At 33.2% G+C, this 22,424-nt stretch overlaps 4 protein-coding genes across 4 annotated transcripts in view; 2 read left to right on the top strand and 2 right to left on the bottom strand.

Annotated features, from left to right (window-relative positions):
- The window catches only part of LOC6649099 (neuronal acetylcholine receptor subunit alpha-7), a 106,837-nt gene extending 104,668 nt beyond the window's left edge, over positions 1-2,169 (top strand). The window contains exons 12-14 of the mRNA XM_002071236.4: positions 997-1,162; positions 1,225-1,368; positions 1,760-2,169. Coding sequence (XP_002071272.3) covers positions 997-1,162; positions 1,225-1,368; positions 1,760-1,768 — 319 coding nt within the window. The 3' untranslated portion in view covers positions 1,769-2,169. The remainder of the gene's footprint in view (positions 1-996; positions 1,163-1,224; positions 1,369-1,759) is intronic.
- Positions 2,170-11,095: 8,926 nt separating this feature from the next.
- On the bottom strand, positions 11,096-11,971 carry LOC6649098 (acanthoscurrin-2). Its single transcript, XM_002071235.3, has 3 exons — positions 11,966-11,971; positions 11,241-11,761; positions 11,096-11,141 (listed from the first exon to the last, which is right to left on the bottom strand). Exons 1-3 carry the CDS (start codon positions 11,969-11,971, stop codon positions 11,096-11,098), a joined length of 573 nt encoding a protein of 190 aa, XP_002071271.3.
- A 4,499-nt stretch (positions 11,972-16,470) lies between these two features.
- On the bottom strand, positions 16,471-17,155 carry LOC6649097 (glycine-rich cell wall structural protein 1.8). Its single transcript, XM_002071234.1, has 2 exons — positions 17,150-17,155; positions 16,471-17,085 (listed from the first exon to the last, which is right to left on the bottom strand). The coding sequence occupies exons 1-2, from the start codon at positions 17,153-17,155 to the stop codon at positions 16,471-16,473; spliced, it is 621 nt and encodes a 206-aa protein (XP_002071270.1).
- Positions 17,156-18,802: 1,647 nt separating this feature from the next.
- Positions 18,803-22,092, top strand: LOC6649096. Its single transcript, XM_002071233.4, has 7 exons — positions 18,803-19,066; positions 19,974-20,078; positions 20,149-20,404; positions 20,467-20,600; positions 20,681-20,821; positions 20,876-21,067; positions 21,135-22,092. Exons 1-7 carry the CDS (start codon positions 18,863-18,865, stop codon positions 21,909-21,911), a joined length of 1,809 nt encoding a protein of 602 aa, XP_002071269.4. The 5' UTR covers positions 18,803-18,862; the 3' UTR covers positions 21,912-22,092.
- The last annotated feature ends 332 nt before the right edge of the window (positions 22,093-22,424 follow it).

Raw genomic sequence — 22,424 nt, 5'->3', positions numbered from 1 at the left:
CGACGCTTAACCCATTCCATTTCGTTTAAACATTTACTTCGCATTCAGTTCAGATAAAAGGAAGTGGCAAAGCCAGCACACGCCCAATATTAGTGAAATATGAGTCTGTCATAAGTGCATTTGTGAAAAGAAAAGTTTTGTAGCCAATGCGTGACATCGATTCCAAGCTGCGACAAATGATGATGATGATGATGATGATGGCATCATAAAGATGACCTAAAGACCAATAGGGCAAAATTGAAAAGAAAAGAAACGAAACATAAAAATAGGAAAAAGAAATTTAAACGATTTGATGACAACAATGACAAGGACACGAACACGAGTTGTATACAGGACAACAAAATAAAGGACAGATTTGCCATAATAGTCGAGGACAAGTACAAATGGGAGGGAAGAAAGAGTGACAGGACACAAAATATCCACAAAATTACAATCAAATAGTGGAATTTCATTTTATATCATCTATAAAAAAAAAAAACAAAAAAAGTGACTTAATAATCAAACATGAAAATCTTTTTTCCAATTTTCTCTTTAAATAAACTTATGAAACTCAAGCTCTCAATGAAAAGTTAAATAACAATTTATATCAAACTTGTTTCAATTTAACTCATACGAGACATTTAAAACTACCAAAAGACTTCAAAAGCTTATGCCAGATACAGTCAAGGTATTATATTGAATAAATGTGTATGCAAGTCAAAGAAATGTAATATCCTTACCATAGGGGAGCAGAAGGATTCATTGTGTAAGGCACTAGAAAAAAAAAAGAAAAAAACAACATAAATTCTTGGCCATCATGAACAAAAGGCAAAAAGGAATTCGATTGACTTTCATTGTGACAAGGATTGTTGTTTGTCCCAAGCAAATTTAAATACTATCCCCTTGCATGATGATGATACATACATACATACATACAAACATACATACACACATACATATACGTACGTGTAGGAATCAATCAATTTCAATATTTGTGAATTGTTGTACTGTATACAGGCAAGGCGACGACGGTAGTGTGGGCCCTGTGGGCGGACCAGTTGGACCAGTGGCCGCTGTGGCCGAGGCTCGGATGCATGAGGCCATTTCGCATACTTGTCTAAGCTCATCGGCGGAATATGAATTGGCGTTAATACTGAAAGAGTTACGCTGGATAACCGATCAGGTTGCTATTAGACTACACTTTACAAAATTTTGCAATTTTAATCTACTTTTACGGTTTTTTAGCTAAAAAAAGAGGATGAGACAGGCGACATAACACGAGACTGGAAATTTGCAGCCATGGTCGTTGATCGTTTGTGCCTTATTATTTTCACGCTATTCACGATTATAGCCACACTGGCGGTATTATTCTCGGCGCCACATTTTATTGTAAGTACCCAATAAAGTTCCCCAACAGTAGTCTCCTATAAAAATTGCCACAGAGAAAGCTTGAAAAGAATAATCATTCCAAGCGGAATCAAAATTTGCTTCTATTTTTCATAATTCCAATATCAATTCATTTGATATCCAGGAGAAGAAGGCTAATGAACATGGTTATGATGTTAATGTGACTGAAATAAAATTAAATTGCAACATCCAAAGGAGTTGAGATCATATTCGTTTACATATATAAATTTAAAAAGGATATCCCATGTTTGGGCAAAATTTACGAAAGAACTTGCCTCCTTCCTTTTAGGCCCTTTACCCTTTGCCCTAAAGCTTAGCTTTTAATACGACTGGGAATCAATCGTTTTTCTCTTGTTTTCATTCTCTCTTTCAGTTCCCATAAATGCAAATTGACAGGGCGCAGTTAAGCATGAAGAATAATATTAATAATGATGTTCATGATAATGATGATGATGATGATGGAAAGGAAACAGGAAAACGGGAAAAGTATGCAGAAAATCCTTCCTCGGCAATTGCACAATAAGTCAAACAGAAATAATTGTTTTTACTTTTCAAAAATCGTACGAGGAACCGAAGATGGAAGAAAGTTGGACAAGAAATAAAAGAAAAAAAAACTACAAACTGCAAAAAAAAAAAAAAAAACCAAATACCAAGCAAATAGCCAAAATGCTTTTCAACTATTCAGTTTATTCTTTTTTTCTGTCTCACTCTCTATCTCTCTCTCTCTCTCTCTTTCTTTCTCACTCATTCTATCGGTCAGTCTTTCTATTTTCTTTCTTGCTAAATCGTTTCTGTTTTTTTTTTATTGATTTTGTTTTTTATTTTTGAAATGTCCAACAAAATAAAAATTAATCTATATATATTTCATATAGGTATGTATATTAGAGGTCTGCATGAATAACAGAAATTCGCATAAACAATGAGTATGAAAAACTCAGTCGCATATGAATGAGTGTGAATGTGAGTGATTAGAATGTTCTTATTCAACTAAATTCAAAAAGAGAAAAACAAATAGACATGCATTACTCTAACGGCAACAAAATGGCGATATATTAACAGACATGTGTGTACGTTTTCGAATAACTCAAATTGATTCAAATGACATAACTCAAATTGATTCAAGTGACATGGACTTTATGAAAGTATTCATCAAATTAAGACAGTGAAAACCCTGTATAAGGAGACAATTCGAGTACCTACTCATATTCATATATATTCAATCTATTTTGTACTTGTCACTTACTAAATTAATTCAACTCAATTCGAATATATTCACTTTCAACTTGATTATGAAGGAATTGATGCAGATATCTAGTATATAATTATGGATTAACTTTTGACGACTTTCCCTTCAAAATCTTCAATAAAATTTCACTTCTTATTTGAATTTCTTCTTTTTTCTCACTTTTGTTTGTTATTTTTGTAATAAATAAAAATAGTGTATACAAAAATATGTTGCTGTGATAGAAAAACAAAACAAAACAAGAAAAAAAAAATAAAAAAAGGAACAAAACAAAAAAAATGAAGATAAATTTATTAACAAACAAACAAAAAAAATATGGAAGATATTTGAGAAGAGAGGATAAATCAATGTAAACCAGACACAATAAATTTTCAAAGTGAAACAAACAAGCAAACACATACACACACACACACATACACACACACACATAAAGACAGACACATATGGAACAGAAAACACAGTTGTCAAACATAATGCCAATTATAAAGCTATACAACAGATTCAATAAGTACGATAAATTGTTTTTTGAACATTTTAATTTGACATTTTTTCCCCGTTTTTTATATAAATATATAATCAGAATAATGTCATGTATTTAAATACAGGAACATTACCACACACACACATACACACACACACACACACACACACACACACACACACACACAGACACACGCACACACACACTATTCACCCACACAGAAGTGGAATAGAAGCAAACATAAGATGAAAAAAAAACAAAAAAAAAAGATGTTGAAAACAAAGTATAAAGTTAACTATTTTTAAATATTTAAAATCAGAAACAAAAAAAAACACACACACACAAAGAGAACTAATAGAAAAACATTTTGAAAACCAAAAAAAAAAAAAGAAAAACCAACAACAACAACGTAAAATGTATAAACTAAAATTAAGTAAAATTGCTTAAAAAAAACACACACACTTAATAAGAAAAACAAAAAAAAAATCTGAAAACCTAATAGACAGAAATAATTGAAAGGTTAGTCAAATATACATGCAATACATATGAAAAAAAAAATATTTAAAACGACAAACCACAAAAAAAAACAACAAAATAAAAAAAATTACACCTTTCTATATATGTATATGTATATACATATATATATATATGAACTAGAAATAACGAATTTTTAAATATATAAAGAAAACAAAAAACAAAAAAAAAAAAGAAATTAAAAACCAATTTCCAAACAACAGCAAAAAGTTAACAAAAAATTCGTGCGTAGCGTAAACTGAAAGACAACTGAAAAGCAACAAAGAAGATGAAAAAACAACAACAGCAGAAAAATTACAGTAAATTAAAATTAAAATTTAAAAAAAAAAAACAAAAAACAAAAAACAAAAATTAAAAAAAAAATTTTAAATATTATACAAAAACTAAAAAAAAAACACCAAAAATGGTAAATCCAAAAAATTGTGAAACTTGGCAAGCCGAATTTAGTCATATCCTTGCAGGAGCTCAAAGCGTTAAAAAAAATCTAAAAAAATGGACAACTTTTTTCGAATCCATAATGACAAATTTCCATTAGATTAATTCACTGACGGATAGAAAACTAAGGGAATTTAGATTGTATTTCTAATCTTTACAAAACAAAAATTGATCTCTGAAAACTGCAATTTAAAAATTTCTACATTTTTTAAATTGACCTAAACAAATCCGATATTTATGCGGCATTTTTTGAATCTTTTTTAGATAAAGTGTTAGTACAAGATCTAAACAAAAATAACAGTCTTCGATTCTTTTCTGATTTAAATAGTCTTAAATGAGATCATTTTCTGAACATATGTAAATTCTATCCTAGGCACGACTTCTCTTGGGCAATTGCTTTTGGGCATGTCTTTTTCAATCAAGTTCGTCTCTATTTAGAGTCATATTTTTAATTGATGGCCAAAAATAATGTTAATATTTGGAGTTTTTTGTTTGAAGTTATCTCGACCTCTGCTTAAAACCATTTTTTAAAATAATCAAAAGAAATCTCTAAAACTCTTTCAAATGCTGTATGGGATATTAATATAAGGTATTATTGGATTGTAATAGGATATTGATTTAGCTTCAATCGATCGTTCGACCCAGACTGACTTGCCACTCTCTTTTGCTCAGCTCTTATTGAGAGTCATGCATGTTATCTCTCACAGAGTGAGTTAATAATATTAATAATTTTAAAATTTCATTGCTTTATCTACTAAATATGGTACTATAGTGTCCACGATTCATGTGTCCCAATCAATTTTCCTGTTGATACTGATCGAAGGCGTGTCCTCTACAGTAACTGGGCTTAGGCCCAGAGAACAGTTTCTTTCACCTTCTTTTATGCATGTTCTTCTGTCTCTTTCTATTTTAGCATAGTTTTTGCTGTAATATCAATGGGAAACCTATATCTATATACAGAATTCTTCTAGTCCGATGTTAAAAGTGATTCCTGGCAAGTTCTTGTTCACACGCCTTTAGGCATGGATATGGATACATGGACGTACTGCAAGTATATGTTAAGGGTTAATACCATTTATAAAAAACCAAAAAAAAGAAAAATAAGAAAACAAAAATGCATAGACAATTTGTATGTATTTTACTTTGCATACCGCTAGGCGCATTTGCATTATTGAGTGGCCCACAAAACAAAACAAAAAACCAACCAAAAACCGATCACAAGAATTACGCTGTAGACACGAATTTTTGATTTATTGTGTCACATTGACATGCTTCTTTTTACAAAAACAAAAAAAAAACAAAACCAAAACAAAAAAAAACCCAACAAAAAAAAAGGAATTATATACAACAACGTAATAAGTAAATCGATTTAAATATTGTAAGTAAGTGTGTGTGTGTAGAATGGGACATAACCATGTCGTACATACATACATATATATATATATATATATATCATATATGCATACGATGTTGGTTAATATTTTTTTTTTTTTTTTTATTGTATGTTTTGTGGCCTAGAGACGTAAGACCCAAATGAGTACTAAGGGTGAACATAGAAAACATGCTTAATAGGGCAATACATTCAATAGGAATACATTCACATACATAACAGACAGACATATAGAAACATTTTGATACATACTAAGTACATAAACTAGATATGTTAGTAATGCCAATTGCAATTACAGATTTGTTCATAACCCCATATACATACATAGATCATACACACATACAAACATACAGATGTTGATGAATAACACACTGAGAAAAAGAAAAAAGAAAAACAAAAAGAAAACTTTCAAGCAATGGTCTTCCTTAATATTAAAGAAAACAGAAAATACAACTAAATAAGCCAGAGCATAAAAGCAAAATCTTAAAATAATTAACAAAACTAAACTAAAAACTTTAAACTAAACAAAGCAACTAAACAAAATGAATAAAAACAAGTTAATTAATTGCATGGGAGCTTTTAGCGTCGACTAGCGACTGCACATAAAGCTCAGCTTGTGCTATAAACACATTGCGAATTTTTAACCATAAAAGTTCCAAGCCCGAAATCCCAAAAAACGAAACCAGCAGACGCTTCTTGCGGACACATCCTGTGAAAAAACGAACAAGAAAAAGCTCTTCAGCGAGAAAGCTCTTCTATTCAGGATTTACTCAATACTCTCTTATACTAAAAATCGCTTGCAAAACAAAATGGAATTCAAAACAGATCCTAGACATTTTCCATTCGAATATTTGTTAGACAGAATTATCAATTTCTGTATATTACAATCTTTAGCTCTCCATTTTGCATGCTAATAACATTCTCTTGCTTATGAAGTAAGGAAGAATATCCCATAAAGGGCAGAGAGCTTTCAAACTAAATTTCGGAGAATGTCTTCAACATTCCCTTTCAGTCAGGAGAGGATCTTGAAGTGAAGTTCTCTTTAAAGTATGCAATGAACAATCGAAAGTTATTAAAGTGTCCATAATGTCCTAGAAAGTCCATGTAACGATCCAGACAGGCCCTTTACTGCAGTAAGTGCATACTTTAGGGGGCAAAGATCTCTCATTTGATATTCCCCGGATCAGAGAGTACAATTGAGCCAAAAAAAAATTTGTGTGTTGCTGTTTTTCCTCTTCCTCTTCCCCTACCCCACTCTTTATCTCTCTCCTCCCCTCGCTAACTAAGAATGCAATAAAAAAAAGAGAAATTAAAAACAAAAAAACTAAAACATTAAATAAATTATATTAACTTATACACTATATACAAAATGCTATATTTCAACACACACTAAATAAAAAGCCAAACTAAACTAAACGAAAAACTTAAACTTAAATTATAAACAAAACAAAAAAAAAAAAACAAAGTAAAAAAAAAAACTTCAACCGTTACGACAAAACCAACAACAACAAATCAAAATTGAATAAAAAAATAAAACCAAAAAAATTAATAGCATTAAGACGATATAAGAAAAACTACAAAAATCAAGGGTAATTTGAGTTCTTAAAGGGTAATTTTTTCCTTGTAGCATTTGCCAAAACTTTTCTTTTCTTTTTCGTGTTTTTCCAAAATTTTGAATTCCTTTTTTTTTGTCTTTTTTGGGTTTCATTTAAGTTAAGTGGAGAAATTTTTTGATAAGCCTTTTATTTCTTAGCCAAAAAGGAAATTTATCACAATAAACTAAACTAAACAAAAAAAAAACAAAACAAAACAAAGACAAAGAGAAAAACAAAAAAAGATTACAAAATAAATAATTAAATGCCAATGGTTTCAAATGAAAAAAAAAAAAACAAAAAACAACAACAAAAATTAATAATATATCAAAAGTTTTTACAACAGAAATTCGAATTTTTAGCAAATTGCACAACAACACTGAAAAAAACAAAAAACAAAAAAACAAAACAACAACAAAGAGACAAAGAAACAGACAAACTTGAATTGACATTTAGTTAGTTAGACCCTTAACTGATTCTTTAAAATCCAGCTAATATTTATGTATATTCCAAAGGCTTTCATAAAAAATTACAAGACGAGTATTTTCCTTCGCCCTGTTCGATGGCCAAGAACAACTTCTTTGGCTAAAATTTATATACAATTGGATTTTCGTTTCTTTCTTTTTTGTTATTTGACAAAACTGAATACTAATAATGCATAATTGTGAATCATAATTTTTTGGAGGCTGAAAACTACGAAAATGCGATTTATCATGTACAATGACAATCGCTGGAGAAAAAAATATATAATAAATACGTGTATATCATTTTGACAATAGGGCAGCAAATAAAACATAAACAAAGCAAAAAAAAAAACCAAAAGCAAGATGCAAAAACCAAAACAAAAAAAACAAAAAGAACATGATCGGTAAATACTTTTTAGATCCTTTATGTCCTTATATTACTTGTGAACCAAGGGCTCTAACCATTTACTTAACATCAAAGCCAATGATGAACACCTCAACTTTATTCGGTTTCCAAATAAAAATAAAATGAAGAATTCATTCAGCCACACATCCTCACACACACACACATACAGAACTGGTACTTAAGTTGAATACATTAATACATATTCGTACATACTAAATTTGAAATAGAAATATTATTGTAGATAGAGAAATAAAGCCCATTTAAGTGTTAAGAAACAGCTTTGACTTAATCCCTCTTTACCAACATAGATATATACAAACACATATATATAAAAATGGAAATACAAAGTCTAAATTACAAAACAACTATCTTCATTAGTCATTTCGAATTTCTCGAATTTGGTAAAAGTTTATTCTAAACAGGATCAAAGAAAAATTGAGATGATATACAAATGTATAAATAGAAATAGCATACAGTAGGAGCCAAAAAACGAATGGATTATATAAAGAAAATCAAATCGAACTACTTAACAACTACTTACAAAGTTATACACACACACACACACACACACACACACTATGCAAAAATAAGTATTTATGTGAAAGCTTAATGAATAAAAATAGTTAATAATCATGGAGATAAAAACAAATTCAAAAAAAAATTCATTATCAAATCAATTGTCAATTGAATATATGCACAAAACATTTGAAATTTTTTGTTTTTTCTCTCTTAAGGGCAAGAACATTTCTCTCAATGTGGCAATAACTCCCTCTCTCTCTTTCTCTCTCCCTTTTCCACCCGCTCTCTCTTTCTACTTCACTTGAATGAAAGTTTTTCTCAAGCCACATTAAGAAAACGTTTCTTAGTTTTTATCTTGATTTTTCTTTATTGCATCTTAACATTTTGCAGTCATAAAATAAGAAATGTCATATCCTTATTTCACTTTAGATCGCCATACTTCGATATAACCTCTTTATATGCATTTCTGCCAATAGATTTTTCTATATCAAAACCAGAAATTTTCAAAAATATTCTTATTAGATCTCTGGTATTTACAAATGAGTTGATCATTGAACATCATTGGTTCTCTTTTTATTCCAGGAGATATATCTATATTATCCTATATATACCAATGATTTTATATAAAACCGATAAACATCTGAAAACATAGTTATCTGGCAATCATTTTATATAGTTTTGCAATCTAGAAAGCCAAGTTATAGAATTGATCGAATATCATTGAATAAATCAAACATTTTGCATGGAAGTTAAAGATTTTCTCAAAGAGAAGTTTACACTCCGTCCGTCACAAATGATTTAGTAGAATTTTTCGATTAACAAATTTTTTTTGTATACCTACTTTTACTATACATACATACATACATATGTATGTATGTATATATATTTATAATGTTTATATCAATTTGTGTTTAATTTGACCTCCTGACCTCCGTTGAATTGACTGAAAATGTTAAGATGCAACAGAAAAAACTATATTGAAAATGCATAAGGCCAAAAAACAAGACAAACGAAAACAATTGACACACTCGTTTCTTCACTGGTCTAGGACAATAAACATAAACATAAGAACAATGCATCCCACTTAATTGTTTAAACCTATTCAATCAATCCCATTGGCGAATGCATTCATGAATCATCCTTGAAAACTACAGCAAACAGCAAACAAAATAGTCATAATTGAAAGCATATGGTTGTAAGTACTGTAATAAAAACAGAACAAACAACAAACAAAAAGAAAAATACCAAAAAAAAACTATGTTTTAGCAATTAAAATTAAACAAAAGACAAAAACAACGGCACACGAAATCAAAGCCCAAAACCAAAATATTGCAAAAATGTAATAAGCAATGAACAGAAAAAGGAAAAAAGAAAAATATTATAATAATTTACGAATTACAAAATAAAAGGAATAAATATCAAGAACGAAGAAAAACTAAAACATGAATAAATATGTATTTATGCAATTAGAAAATTAAAAACTACACACACACACACACACACATGAACAAGAACAAGAACAACTAAAACTATATTGCAAATATTAAAAGCAAAAATAAAAAAATAAAATAAAAATTCACACACACACACACACAAACTATACACGAATACACACTAAGCAACAATAAAAAAAAGAAGAAGAACAAATTTGAACAATTTAAAAAACAAAAAATAATAATTCATCTACCCAAAAAAACGAAAAATTAAACAAAAATGAGAATAAACAAAAAAAAAACTAAAATCCATGTTAACTTAGTAAATAATGCGATCGATACAATATGCAACTAATAAAAATGTTTTAAACAAAAAAAAAATATATATACATATATATAAAAAATAAAAACAAAAACGGAAGGAAACTAAACCAAAATTCAAAAAACAAAAATGAAATTAAGAATGCAAAACAATATTAAAATTCAATAAACGAAAAATTGAAATGAAATGTTTTTGAAGATTTTTTGGGGGTTTTTTTCGCAGCTAACAATCTAACTAAACTAATACTCATACTAGTCAGTGGTTTTGTTTTATCCCAATGCAGACTTGACTTTTCTCTTGACTATCAAGAAGCCAAATTAGGTATTAACTAAGAATAATGAGTGAAAAAATTAGTGGAAAGTTTTAATAAATCTGTCTATAGAGGAAAGAGGTTTATTCCAGTAAACTTCTTAGTTTTATATAATGATTGTAAACTTCTTTGATTAATTTGTGCAAAATTTCTATAGCTAAGAGTTATTGACGACATTCATTCACAGGAAATCGGGTAAACTGAATCTATCCATGGTCCAAAAGTTGAGTGTTTTGTTTGATTCGTAACTTCAATCAACTGGGGCCGGATCTGAAATCAATAATCTGTCAACTCATTCAGGAAGAATACCCGAAATGAAAACATTTTGAAATAATGGCAAATGGTATAAGTGGTGGGTGGGGGGTGAGGGCGGTTTCATTAATTGTCTTATGTCATCATGGGACACACACATATTTGACACAGTTATGATTAGATTGTATTGTATCCGCCCATTAATAACAATTTCGAAATGGATTTTTGTAGACAATTTTTATTGGTTTCGGGATGAGTATTTACAATTGCAGGGAGTGGAGTGGAATGTAAGGGGATAATTTTGCATAGGTTCAATCAGATGGCCCATTTACCAGCCGCTCTGAGCCCAACCGCCTTGAGGAGCCCAACCACCGCCGCCGCCGCCACCACCGCTACCGCCATGGCCGCCATCGGAGATGACCTTGACGATTTTGACGGAACCACCGGAGCCGTAACCGCCATGGCCGCCACCGGAAGAGTAGCCGCCGCTATAGCCACCGCCATAACCACCGCTGTAGCCACCTCCGTGACCACCGCCATAGCCGCCGCTGCTTCCGTGTCCACCATCGGAAATGACTTTGATGATTTTGATGCTAGAGCCGCCGCCTCCGTAGCCGCCGCCTCCATAGCCACCACCGCCGCCATAACCACCGCCGCCTCCGCCGGAGGACCAGCCAGAAGAGCCACCACTATAGCCACCGCCGGATGACCAGCCGCCACCGCCGCCGCCGCTATAGCCGCCGCCTCCATATCCTCCTCCACCTCCGGCTCCCGAATCGGAGATGACTTTAACAACCTTGACGGTGCTGGCACCGCCGCCATAGCCACCGCCTCCGTAGCCGCCGCCGCCGCCGCCGCCATAACCACCGCCCGATGACCAGCCTCCGCCGCCGCCACCGCCTCCTCCGGATGACCAACCGGAACTAACGGCTCCACCGCCACCCAAAAATCCAGCCTGAGCCATGCTGCAGACGGCGAGTAAGCAAACGAATACCTTTAGTTCGGGAAATGGGAGAAAAATATGAAAACATCAGTCACACTTTTTCACTAATTGCTTGTAACGCGATTGCAACAACAACAACAGCAAAAAAAAGACAAAAAAAAAACAAAGAAAATCCAATGTTGGGATAGGTCTTGGCTAAAAGAGCCCGCTTAATCCACAAGACACGAGTGTTTCGCAGTTTCGAGCTGAACGCACCTTCATGTTGGCCTTCTCTTGACGTGAATTAAGCTTGGACCACGACGAGAGACGAACTTCGACTGTGAGTTTGCTCTGGGGCCGCTGTTGCTTTTATGGGCCAGCCTCGAAAACACGATTCAAAATGATCGGCCCTGCCCGAAGACTGTTTGTGGCTTACAGTCTATGCTAATGTATGGGCCAGTCTAATTGCTTGTCCACGCGATGCTCTACTCGGATTATGCCATCATCATCATTATCATTATCACCATCATCATCATCATCATCACAATCATCATCATCATCAGAAGCAACAGCATTTACATTATCATTGCATTTGGTAGCCCCGCCCTTGCCTCTAACACTTTCGCACAGTGGTGCAAAATGAATGTGAAAGCGTTATTGATAACTAGCATCTTCCTCTTCCTCTAGACAATGTATCATGTGGTAGAAGAAGTGGTATAGAATGCTAAGAAAAAATAATTCAAAGTTATCTTTGAGATATTGAAAGTATCTTAATATATATATACCATATATTGAGATCAGGTATTAGACATAAGAGTATGATATACTCTACAGTGCCCAGAATAATCTAAATACCTAAATATGTAGGTATAAGTTTGCGCGATCATAGAGCAAATTAAAAGATTAGTTTACAATATGAAAGTGAAAGCATGAATAAAACCTAAGAATTTTTGAGAATTTTCTGAACCCAAATTTTTGGTTAAATTGTCTATTTCTTCCAGCTTGTAAATTGGCCAATTACGAAACAATTTCAAAATGTTATATATTAAGTAAATCAAAATTTAGCATATTTTAAATAAAAAAAAATAAAACACTTGGATTTTAAAAAAAAAAAGCAAATTTCGACTCGATTTTTGATAGATATCATGATAATTTGCAAAATTTGGCAAACCATTAAGTTTGCGAGAATGTAATGCAGTTTGTAAGACATTAAAAATAAAGGCATAAGTTTTTAAATACTCAAAAAAACTAACTAAATTAGAGTCTCATGAATACTTTTGCTGTGTTTAGACATTAATTGTCTATGTAGCTCGAAAAGGTTACTTAAAAAGGTAACTGACTGATATACAAATTAGAGTCTGACTCTATAAGCAACAAAATGGGTTATCATTTTCGAAAATCGGTTAAAATTTGGACTAGTTACAGATTCTTATAGTTAAGAGTTTTGAAGAAAATTAAATGAAATTTTTGTCAATTTACCTATTCCGCTCAGAACTTTATTTTGGTAATTGAATTGGACATCGAATCAACTTTTCAGTGATGAAAAATCATTTAACAGAAATCTGACAGAGCGGGGCACTTCAAGAAGCGGGGTGTGTAGCATTTGCTAATCCTGCTATATGGCTAATCCGACACTCAAACTCCAAGTATTCATTCAAAATATTCACTCTGAGATGTTTTTGTAATCGAATTCAAAGTTTTTGAATATGAGTAACCATAGATAAGTATCGAGACTTATCAAAGTTCATGATTTATACTACAAACATATAAATAAGAAGCATATTCTCACCAAGTATATATAGACACATATATAGGTATGTTTGGCGATGACAATCGCGATTACTTAACTAGTCACTTTATTTAATTTATGTTTGAATAAAACGCAATTAAAAACTTTAACATGCAATTTAATAAGTCATTTTAGTTCAACTTTTTGAACAAAAAAACTTTTATCTATCCCTAACTCACTTATAACGTCTAAGACTTAACGTTAACGTTATAGAGTGTAAGATATTCGGCTTAGAATTGTTGCCACCCATAGCTTTGAGACTAAAAATTTAAACACTTCCGATATCATTAACATATTTCCTAACAAATTAAATAAACAAAAAATTAGATAATTCTAATTCTAATACGGATGAAAAAAGGGAATGCCTAACACGAATGATATAAGTATTTAATTCTCTTCTCTTCTTTGATTATGGCACCAATGTTAATCCCCACCTGACTCCCCCCCTCTTATAATAGGTAGTCCCCATAAAAGAAACAACCTGCCAGCTTATTTTATTGGTTGGCATTATGCAATATATCAAAAATGAAACAAGCGATGAAAAAAAAAAACATAAAAATAAAAAAAAAAGTATAGCAAAAAAAGAAACATGAAACCAACATAACAAAAGCCCTAAGCGGCGGCAATGCTCCCAATACACAATTCGAGATCGTTTTCCACTTTGAAACCTGTGAAACTCCAATCGCAATCGCGATTGATGCCAGCCCATTAACATTTGCCCCCGCCGAAAAGGAAAACCCAGCAAAACAATATATTTAATATATTGCTCTAAGGGGTCACTGCGCGGCAAGAAGGGATGGGGGGGAGGGGGCGACAGCTGGTTTTTGTTTTTCGTTTTTCTTGAAATTTTTTTTTTATATTTCAACTATATTTCGTGTTGTTTTTCTAGCTTATTAATTGTTGGCTCCATTTGCCAGGCAACCTTCACTTTATGCCGCTTGATAGATGACACATAAATTTTCGAATCTGAATCTTATGCGGCACGTTAATTATTTCAAACTCTTCCATTGCGGAAGCGTGTGAAATAGCCGCACATACAGACAGGCAGACAGACAAAAAGACAAATGGACAGACAGTCACGAAAACCAACAATTTAGTTCACTAGAAAGGGTTTCTTTCGTTTTGTTTTTGTTTCTTCATCCTTATATAGACAACATCATTATGTGTTGTTTTTACCATCTCATCTCAGATTGGGCGTAAAATTATTTATGTAACTTAGTCGTCAGTCGACCAACTGACCAACCAAACAGCCAGCCAGCCAGCCAGCCAAAGACCCAGCCAAATGAGTTATAATCGTATGAAAACTTAACTAATGCAGTTCGAGCTACCCTACTGAATATGCATGAGGGAGCCCAACTACTACTTAAAACCGAATGACAACAACAATTAGCCATACATATGAAGGTCCATAAATTTAATGGTATACGAAATATATCTACATATACAAATACATTCATACATACATATGTGATAAGATGTGCTGCCTTTCACCAACAAAAACAACAAAAAAAAGTCACTGGAAAACCAAATTACTAAAGTGTATATACTAAATCATAATTTGCACTTAGACACTTGGAAGTCTTATAAGTAAGAAAGTTCAAAAATCAAAAGCTAATCAGAAAACTTAATACTCATATATGTACTTTGAAAGTCTTCATTCAATCAAGGGGTTCAATGTTAGGTCAACATGTTTGCAATTTCTCTTTAATTCATAATTAAAAGACAAGAAATTTAAGGTCAATCAATTTCATTCGAATGTAAATATTGCATTTCATTTTGAAAATGATAATGAAAAATCAATTTTCAATACAAAAATTATCCATTAATTACGTTGCATCACACAAGAAATCGGAAAGTTTTTAGTTCAACTGAATTGAATAAACAGGCGGGAGAACTTCTTCAGATCAGGAAGATATAACTACAAATGACTCTGCCGAATCCAAGGACAGCATTTTTTCCTTTTAGGATGTGAAACTGTTACCAGCTCCTAATTTAACTCTTCCAAGTCGAAAATACTGCGAACTATGTTGAAAAAATAAATATAGTTCCGATTATGTTTAGGTATTATAATTGGTATAACTAAATTTGATTTGTTCATTTCTTTATGTTAAAATGTTTATACACATCGAAATCGAGTCACAATTTGTTTTGTCATTATCTAAGGTTGTTTTTTTTTTCGATTCCTGAATATAAGACAATACCGAATAATACCCAAAATAATGTCCTTATTTCAACTGTTTTGATGTAAGCCACTTAACGAAATGGAATCAATTGAAAATTATGAAAGCATTCGATCTATATTGATATGTTGGCAATATGTTTATCCAACTTATAATGGGCAACGATGGCCTGTAACAATCTTTCCATAGAAATTACCTTTGAAATGCTACAGCGACAGATGAAGATGAAACCAACAACAGAAACCTTATTAATTGTTAACAAAATTGTTACCCCGTCGATAGCATTTAATGCTCAATCATGGCCTTGAGCTTGAACAGAAAAATCCCCGACTACTTATGATGCGATTGTTTTTTACTCTAAAAGTGAAGGTATATACATTTGGGTCAACGCTTGGGCGACAACCAAAGGTCTTCGTGCTAAAGTTACTAAAGATAAATGGAACTCCAATTAATTAAATAAATTTCAGTTTCCATAGTCATAAGAAGAATTTCACTCTCTAGGAAGGATTGGTCTCCTGTGTCTTCGAATCGAAACTGAATTGAAATGATTACCCAAAAAAAGGGTATAGAATTATTGGCACAATCGATTGATAGACTCTTGGACCTCTGATTATGTTTGGCGAGACAAAAGTGATGGTCCAGGTCCAGGTCTTTTGAAAACAAAGAACCAATTTGTTTAGTTTTTTTCTTTTTTTCTCTAAAGTATATTAATTATATATTTCATAAACTATTAATAACAACATCTCGGCAAGGCCGAATGACTCAACCCGACAACAAAAACAAATGAGTTGTGCCAAAAGCCTATATGGAACTTAATCCCAGCCAGCGCTGGCACCGCCAGATGACCAACCACCGCCGGAGGACCAGCCACCACCGTTGCCGCCACTGTAATGGGAATGATCATCACCAGAGCTAATCAGTTTGATGATCTTCACTTCTTCGTTGTGATGGTCGTGATGTTCATGATGATGATGGTGGTGATCATGGTGACCCAACTCGATGGGAGCGCTCTCTTCATGGATAACCTTGACAATGTTGATTCCACCATCAGAGTGGCCACCAGAATAGCCACCGGAGTAGCCGCCAGAGTAACCACCGGAGTAGCCTCCAGCAAAACCGTCAGAGTGGCCTCCATCTTCGCTAATCACCTTAATGATTTTCACCTCCTCGGCTGCGGCTGCGGCATGCCCATGGCCATGCCCGTATTCGTATCCACCATGACCACCATATCCATGACCTTCATCCTCTTGACTGATCACCTTAACAATGGTGGGTGCTCCTACTGAAATGGCACCGCCGCCACCTCCTGATGACCAGCCACCCGAACCGCTACCGCCACCGCCTCCGGATGACCAACCACCTGAACTGCCGCCACCAATAAATCCAGCTTGGGCCAGGCTCACACAGGCAATAAGGCAAACGAAAAGCTATTGGAAACCAAAGATTCGAATGAGACATATTAAAGGGTTAAATTCGGGGGTCCAAATTTACCTTCATTTTTGTTGTCGGTTGTGCTAGGGTTAATTTAATGCGCTTGTTGGATGAAGTTCAAACTTAGTTACAACTGCCCAGAGGGCACCTATTTATATCTAAAGTGACATTCGAAATTCGAGTTCGAGATGGTGTGTTGGTGTTGTTGGTGTTGTTGTTGTTGTTGGTGTTGGCCTGACCTGAGGGTACCGCTAGTTAATCAGCTGTAGATCACTAGATCAGCTGTTTCATTTCAACCATATCAAAACAACCAAAAAGAAAACCGAAAGCGAAAACATAAATATAGTAAATCGTTAACTGAATTTGGTATACCCTGCCGGATTTCAAATCCGTGCAATTCATGTTAGCCAAACTAATCTACGTCGGCTAAAAAAAGCTTAAACGTGTTTAATTATTTCATAGTTCTTAAGGTCTTCATGTTCATACGGATAGATGCAAAGCTATGGATTGTATCGACTCGGTTAAACTTTATAGGGTCGCAAATGACTTCCCTTTGGGAAGCAGAGTATAACAAAGCAATCAAAATCAAAAATTTTCTTGGCGAATTTTTTGGTTTTTTCCTATTTTTTGGTCAGTTAAACCGGTTTTCGGGTTTTATTATTATTATGCAGATTTTCGCACCAAATTGGCAAACCACTTTAGATGGCTTAATTATGCAAAAGTCAATCTCTTTTTGCTTTTGAAGTTTCATAGTAAACCCAAATCATAGCCAGACCATCCCAAGTAACAACCATGCGAAAACATATCGTGTGTGTAAGTGGATTTTGACACGCCATAACTTATATACTCTTCAGTGTCTATGGGAACTCTTTACATTCATAATCAACTGGGAGTTCCCTTGAGTTCTCTGTTTCTTATTTAATGCATTAACAACACATAGAACATAAATCCCAGCATTATATAACTTCTTAATCACTAGTTTGATCTAAAGGTTTTTAAAAATTTCAATTGATATTCGAAAACTAGTAAACCAACCATTTCCTATATTTATAAAGTATTTTGTCAAACAGTTTTCACTCAAGTTGTTCCTTAAGTTTGGTTTTTTACTTTAAATTTTAAGGCATTTGGTTGGGTAATCCAATTTCAGGACTATAATTATTCTTTGGAGTGTGAGAACTATCCATTGAAAAGCTGAAATCTGTAACTAATTTTTTAAAATTGTTAGACAAGAAATGTTCAGTTGATGCAAACGTTATGCCAAAATATAATTACCCCCCTTTTGGAGTGGGTATAAAAAGAGGTCACAGTAAAAGATATAAAAATGAATTAAGATTAACAAATGTTGCGTTTTATAGTGAACATCTGCTGTTGCTGCTGCTTAATTAACCTCACAATAAATAATATATATATATATATATATGTATATATATACTATAATCTTTTTTTCCCCCATATTTTGGTTAATTTTGCAACTTTCACGCTCTGCCAATGAAATAATGTACTTACAATACACCTAAGTGCGCCATTCAGTTATGTATAATGGGGCACCCTCATATTGATAGATTGATTGATTCCAAGTAGGCCAAGTGAAATATATAACTTCTGGATATCTTACAAATATTCATACACATGTATATATATTTTATATTTGGCTACACACTGATACATACGAAACATACAAAACAAACGAAACAAATAAAAAACTACAAAAAAAATCGAAAAATTATTAACCATAATTGTGAATACATATATATTATAACACTAAGCCAATAAATGTCGAAACGCAATCGAGATGGTATGGACGGTGAGATGAGGAAGCAGGTAAGACAGCGTTTCAAGAAATTGGTAAGAACCGTAGTTCTCAATATGCGTTGGCTGAATGAGGCCAATGACGAGTCTGGCCTCTCGTTAAATGTGAAGCGAAATGTTGCCATGTTGATACGTCAAAAGCGGAAAGTTGGCATGATGACCATGGCGGTAAGTAATAGATTCAAAAATTTCAACATTCTACATATCTGTGAGCAAGTCCTTAAGTAGTCCCTAACATACACAGTCCAAGACGGGCAAGACATTCCATGCAATATCACACAATATTTTCAGATATATCAAACTTCTTTTTTCTCTGATGAGAACTTTTAGTTTGAAGGTGAATTGGTAGCAGTAAGAAAGCCACCTGAAAACCACTGAGGGCAAATTATTTCATATGTTTTGCTGGTACTGTCCAATAGCAGCAAAAAAGTTTTTAATATATTAAGTTGTTTTTACATTAATACTTCAAAATTGAACATTAATTGTTTTTGTTTTAAAGTTATTTTCTAAATCGTCGACAAAATGTTTCATAAAAATTGTTAACAAACAAAATCATTTTACTTTCTTTGGGAAAAGTAAAGTAAGCTTAACAATATTTACTTTCCACTTGACTGAGCAAGCTATGAATATTTTATAAGGCCGATAACGAATCTCGGCTCATAAGTGGGCCTTATCTCTCCCATACTTTTGATATAAAGACCAACTTAAGGACTTCGCTTGAATTACACAGAATTTTCTTAACACTATACACACATACATATAAGTATAGGTATATAATGTCCTTACCAGGAAGAAGTGTAAGAAAAGTGTTTCATTAATAGCAAAAAGTAAATCTTCTTTTCAAACAGACCGAATTTCAACATTTTAAATGGATTGGATAATAGTTTTTAGACCATTTTATTTAACTTAACAACCAAAGATATTATATTTTTAAAAATGTATTTTAAAAATGTTCTTAAAAGACAATTTTGTCATGCCTTGTAAAGAAAAGTATCAGAAATCTTGTTCTAATAGAAACTCTAGAATCAAATGGTTAATTATAATTATTAATACTAATTTTTTTGAAATTTTAAAGGAAAAATCTCTTTTGCGTACTCCCCATTTTGCACGCACAGTGGAAGATAGAAAGAGATTGTGCTCAATAGTTGCTAATCTTGAATGTTTTCAAAAATTACCGCCGGTAAGTCAATGCTTTCTCTTCTGCCCCCCTCTCTTCCCTGGCTTAGTTATTGATTTTTTTTTTTTTGCAGAAAATACGAGCTCGTCTTGTGCCAGTTGTTACATTCATGGCTGTCAATTCTGGACGTAATCTAATGAAAGAGGGTGATTTTCCAATAACATTGTATTTCATAATCAATGGCGAGGTTGAAATGTCAAAGAATATATTGAATAGAATAACAAAGAAATACGAAGCGAAATCAGAGTCACTTTTTGGACCAGGCGATTGCATAGGCGATGTGGATTTATTTGAAGATGAACCTAGAACAAATACCTATACAGCTACAAGTAGATTAATCGATTTAGGTAATATCTAGGGATATATAACTGTATTGTTTTTTCTTTAACAGGCAATTGTGAACTTTTGGCAGTCTATGAAAGCGATTACAATAGACTTCTTAAACCGTTTCTATTGAAACAGTGGGCAGAAAAGAAGACAGCTCTGAGGGCTTTGGATTATTTCAATTATTTCAATGAAGAGCAGGTTGTAAATCAAATAGTTTACATCGAAGTTCCTGTATTTTAACTCTTGTACTACGGGTTTTGGGGTCTTATCTTTGCCAGATAGTAAATGCTTGCAAATATGGAAGTATTCAGCAATTCGATCCATTGGAAACTATATACACAGAGGATAAAGGATTTATGAGTTATGTTTATTTCGTTCTAAGCGGCGAATGTGCCATGCTGCAGTGTCTCTATATGAAGGTGAGGAGAGTGCTTTAGAGTGTGTTTTGTATCCACTAATGAATGGTTATTTAGGTCACTTATGTTGGCCGAGAGAAGCAATTCGAATTGACTAGTGTTTCGCGACGTGAAAGTGTCGACGATGTCTTATCGGAAGAGGCCAAGAAACATATGCGAATGTCTGTGAAACCGGTAACAACTTTTGATGCCACTAAACTTTTGCAATCCAGCTCATCTTCTGAGAATAAGGATAGAAGGAGTAAGACAGTAAGTACAGACATTCTAATTTGCTTAAAGGACATTTGCTTAGAATTTTTTTTTTGGAATACATTAGTTACGTAAGATGACACTGAAAGAAATCGAACGAGCCTGTGACATGTGGCTAAAACCATTGGATGAGCATACTGAAAAGAAAAAGAAACGTCAATCGGATGTATTTAATGCCATGCATAAATCCCTTGCAGATGATGATCAGCAGTTTGAGTATCTAGACGAAGATGAGTACAGTTATGGCGAAAGAAAGGGCGACGATGACGATGATGATGACGACGATGAGTATGAGCGAATAATTGAAACTGATAGTACCAGATATGAACCTGAACCTCGACAGGCAGAGGAACCTGAGATTGGTTTTGCCGAATCAGAAAATCCTACATCGTCTTCCAACAGCAGAACCCCGACATCGTCATCGAGTGACAGTGTTATGGCCATGCCAACGAAGGCAACATCATCCACAAATGATCAATTTGAAACACATTTCATTGATATTGGATCACTGACATATGGCGGCATTTTCGGTTTGGGCGAGAAAATGGATCATCGTGTGATAATGGCTCGCACCACTGTGCAATGCCTTCTCATTCCACGTTTCTGGCTATTTGAGGAGCGACAAAATCCGGGTAATATCTGGCAACGTCAACGTTTCTACATCGATTGCAATATACCATCGCGTGAGGCCCTCTTTTCGGACTTTATTAAGACACGCAAATGGGATAAATTCCGTTCGGATTATGTGCAGGGTCAATTGAATCAAGAATCATTGGCAAATAATACCAAAGTCGAAGATATTCCCATAATAAGTCGCATTGTTCAAACAACTGATGAGTTGTAGAACAAAGGATCATCATAATGCCAATTATATTTTCTTATTTTCAATACTTGTCCAAATAAGTATGTATGTATGTATACATTGAGCATATGTTCATCTTTTGCAGCATTTGCACAATGACAAAGATTTCACCATCCCCCATATGGGTAGAGTACTATATATAAATATATAAATTGAAAATAAATTAACTTTTGTTCAATTTTCTTTGAACCAACTGGGGGCAAAAAAAGGACAAGCTTTCAGATCTTAATAGCCAAGTCCTAAACTCTTTGTTGTTTAAACCAAAAAGCACGAAGGAAGATTGACAAAACTTTTAAGGATTTTTCCTCATTTCTTCAAACCTACAGTACGATAATTTCCCCTGTGATTTTCACAAAGAATATTCCCTAGAAGTATCAAGGAATATTGTAGGAAAATTATGATTTTTTTACAAATATATGTACCATGGGAAACGTTTTTGGGAATTTCTCAGCAAATTTCACACTAAATACTCATAAAAGGAATTTCTTAGCCGGT

The sequence above is a fragment of the Drosophila willistoni genome (genome assembly GCF_018902025.1).
Source record: "Drosophila willistoni isolate 14030-0811.24 chromosome XL unlocalized genomic scaffold, UCI_dwil_1.1 Seg141, whole genome shotgun sequence".
Classification (NCBI taxonomy): Eukaryota; Metazoa; Arthropoda; class Insecta; order Diptera; family Drosophilidae; genus Drosophila; species Drosophila willistoni.
Note: the sequence above shows the minus strand (reverse complement) of the source record. Positions and strands in the feature narration are given on the sequence as shown.

Excerpts from the sequence above, each read along its gene's own strand:
- LOC6649098 (XM_002071235.3), bottom strand. Across the intron at positions 11,142-11,240 it reads TATAGCGGCGGCTACTCTTC|CGGTGGTTGGGCTCCTCAAG; the intron begins CGGTGGCGGCCA and ends TGGCGGCGGCGG.
- LOC6649096 (XM_002071233.4), top strand. The coding sequence starts at position 18,863 with ATGTCGAAACGCAATCGAGATGGTATGGACGGTGAGATGAGGAAGCAG. Across the intron at positions 20,079-20,148 it reads GTTTTCAAAAATTACCGCCG|AAAATACGAGCTCGTCTTGT; the intron begins GTAAGTCAATGC and ends TTTTTTTTGCAG. Across the intron at positions 20,822-20,875 it reads TGCAGTGTCTCTATATGAAG|GTCACTTATGTTGGCCGAGA; the intron begins GTGAGGAGAGTG and ends ATGGTTATTTAG.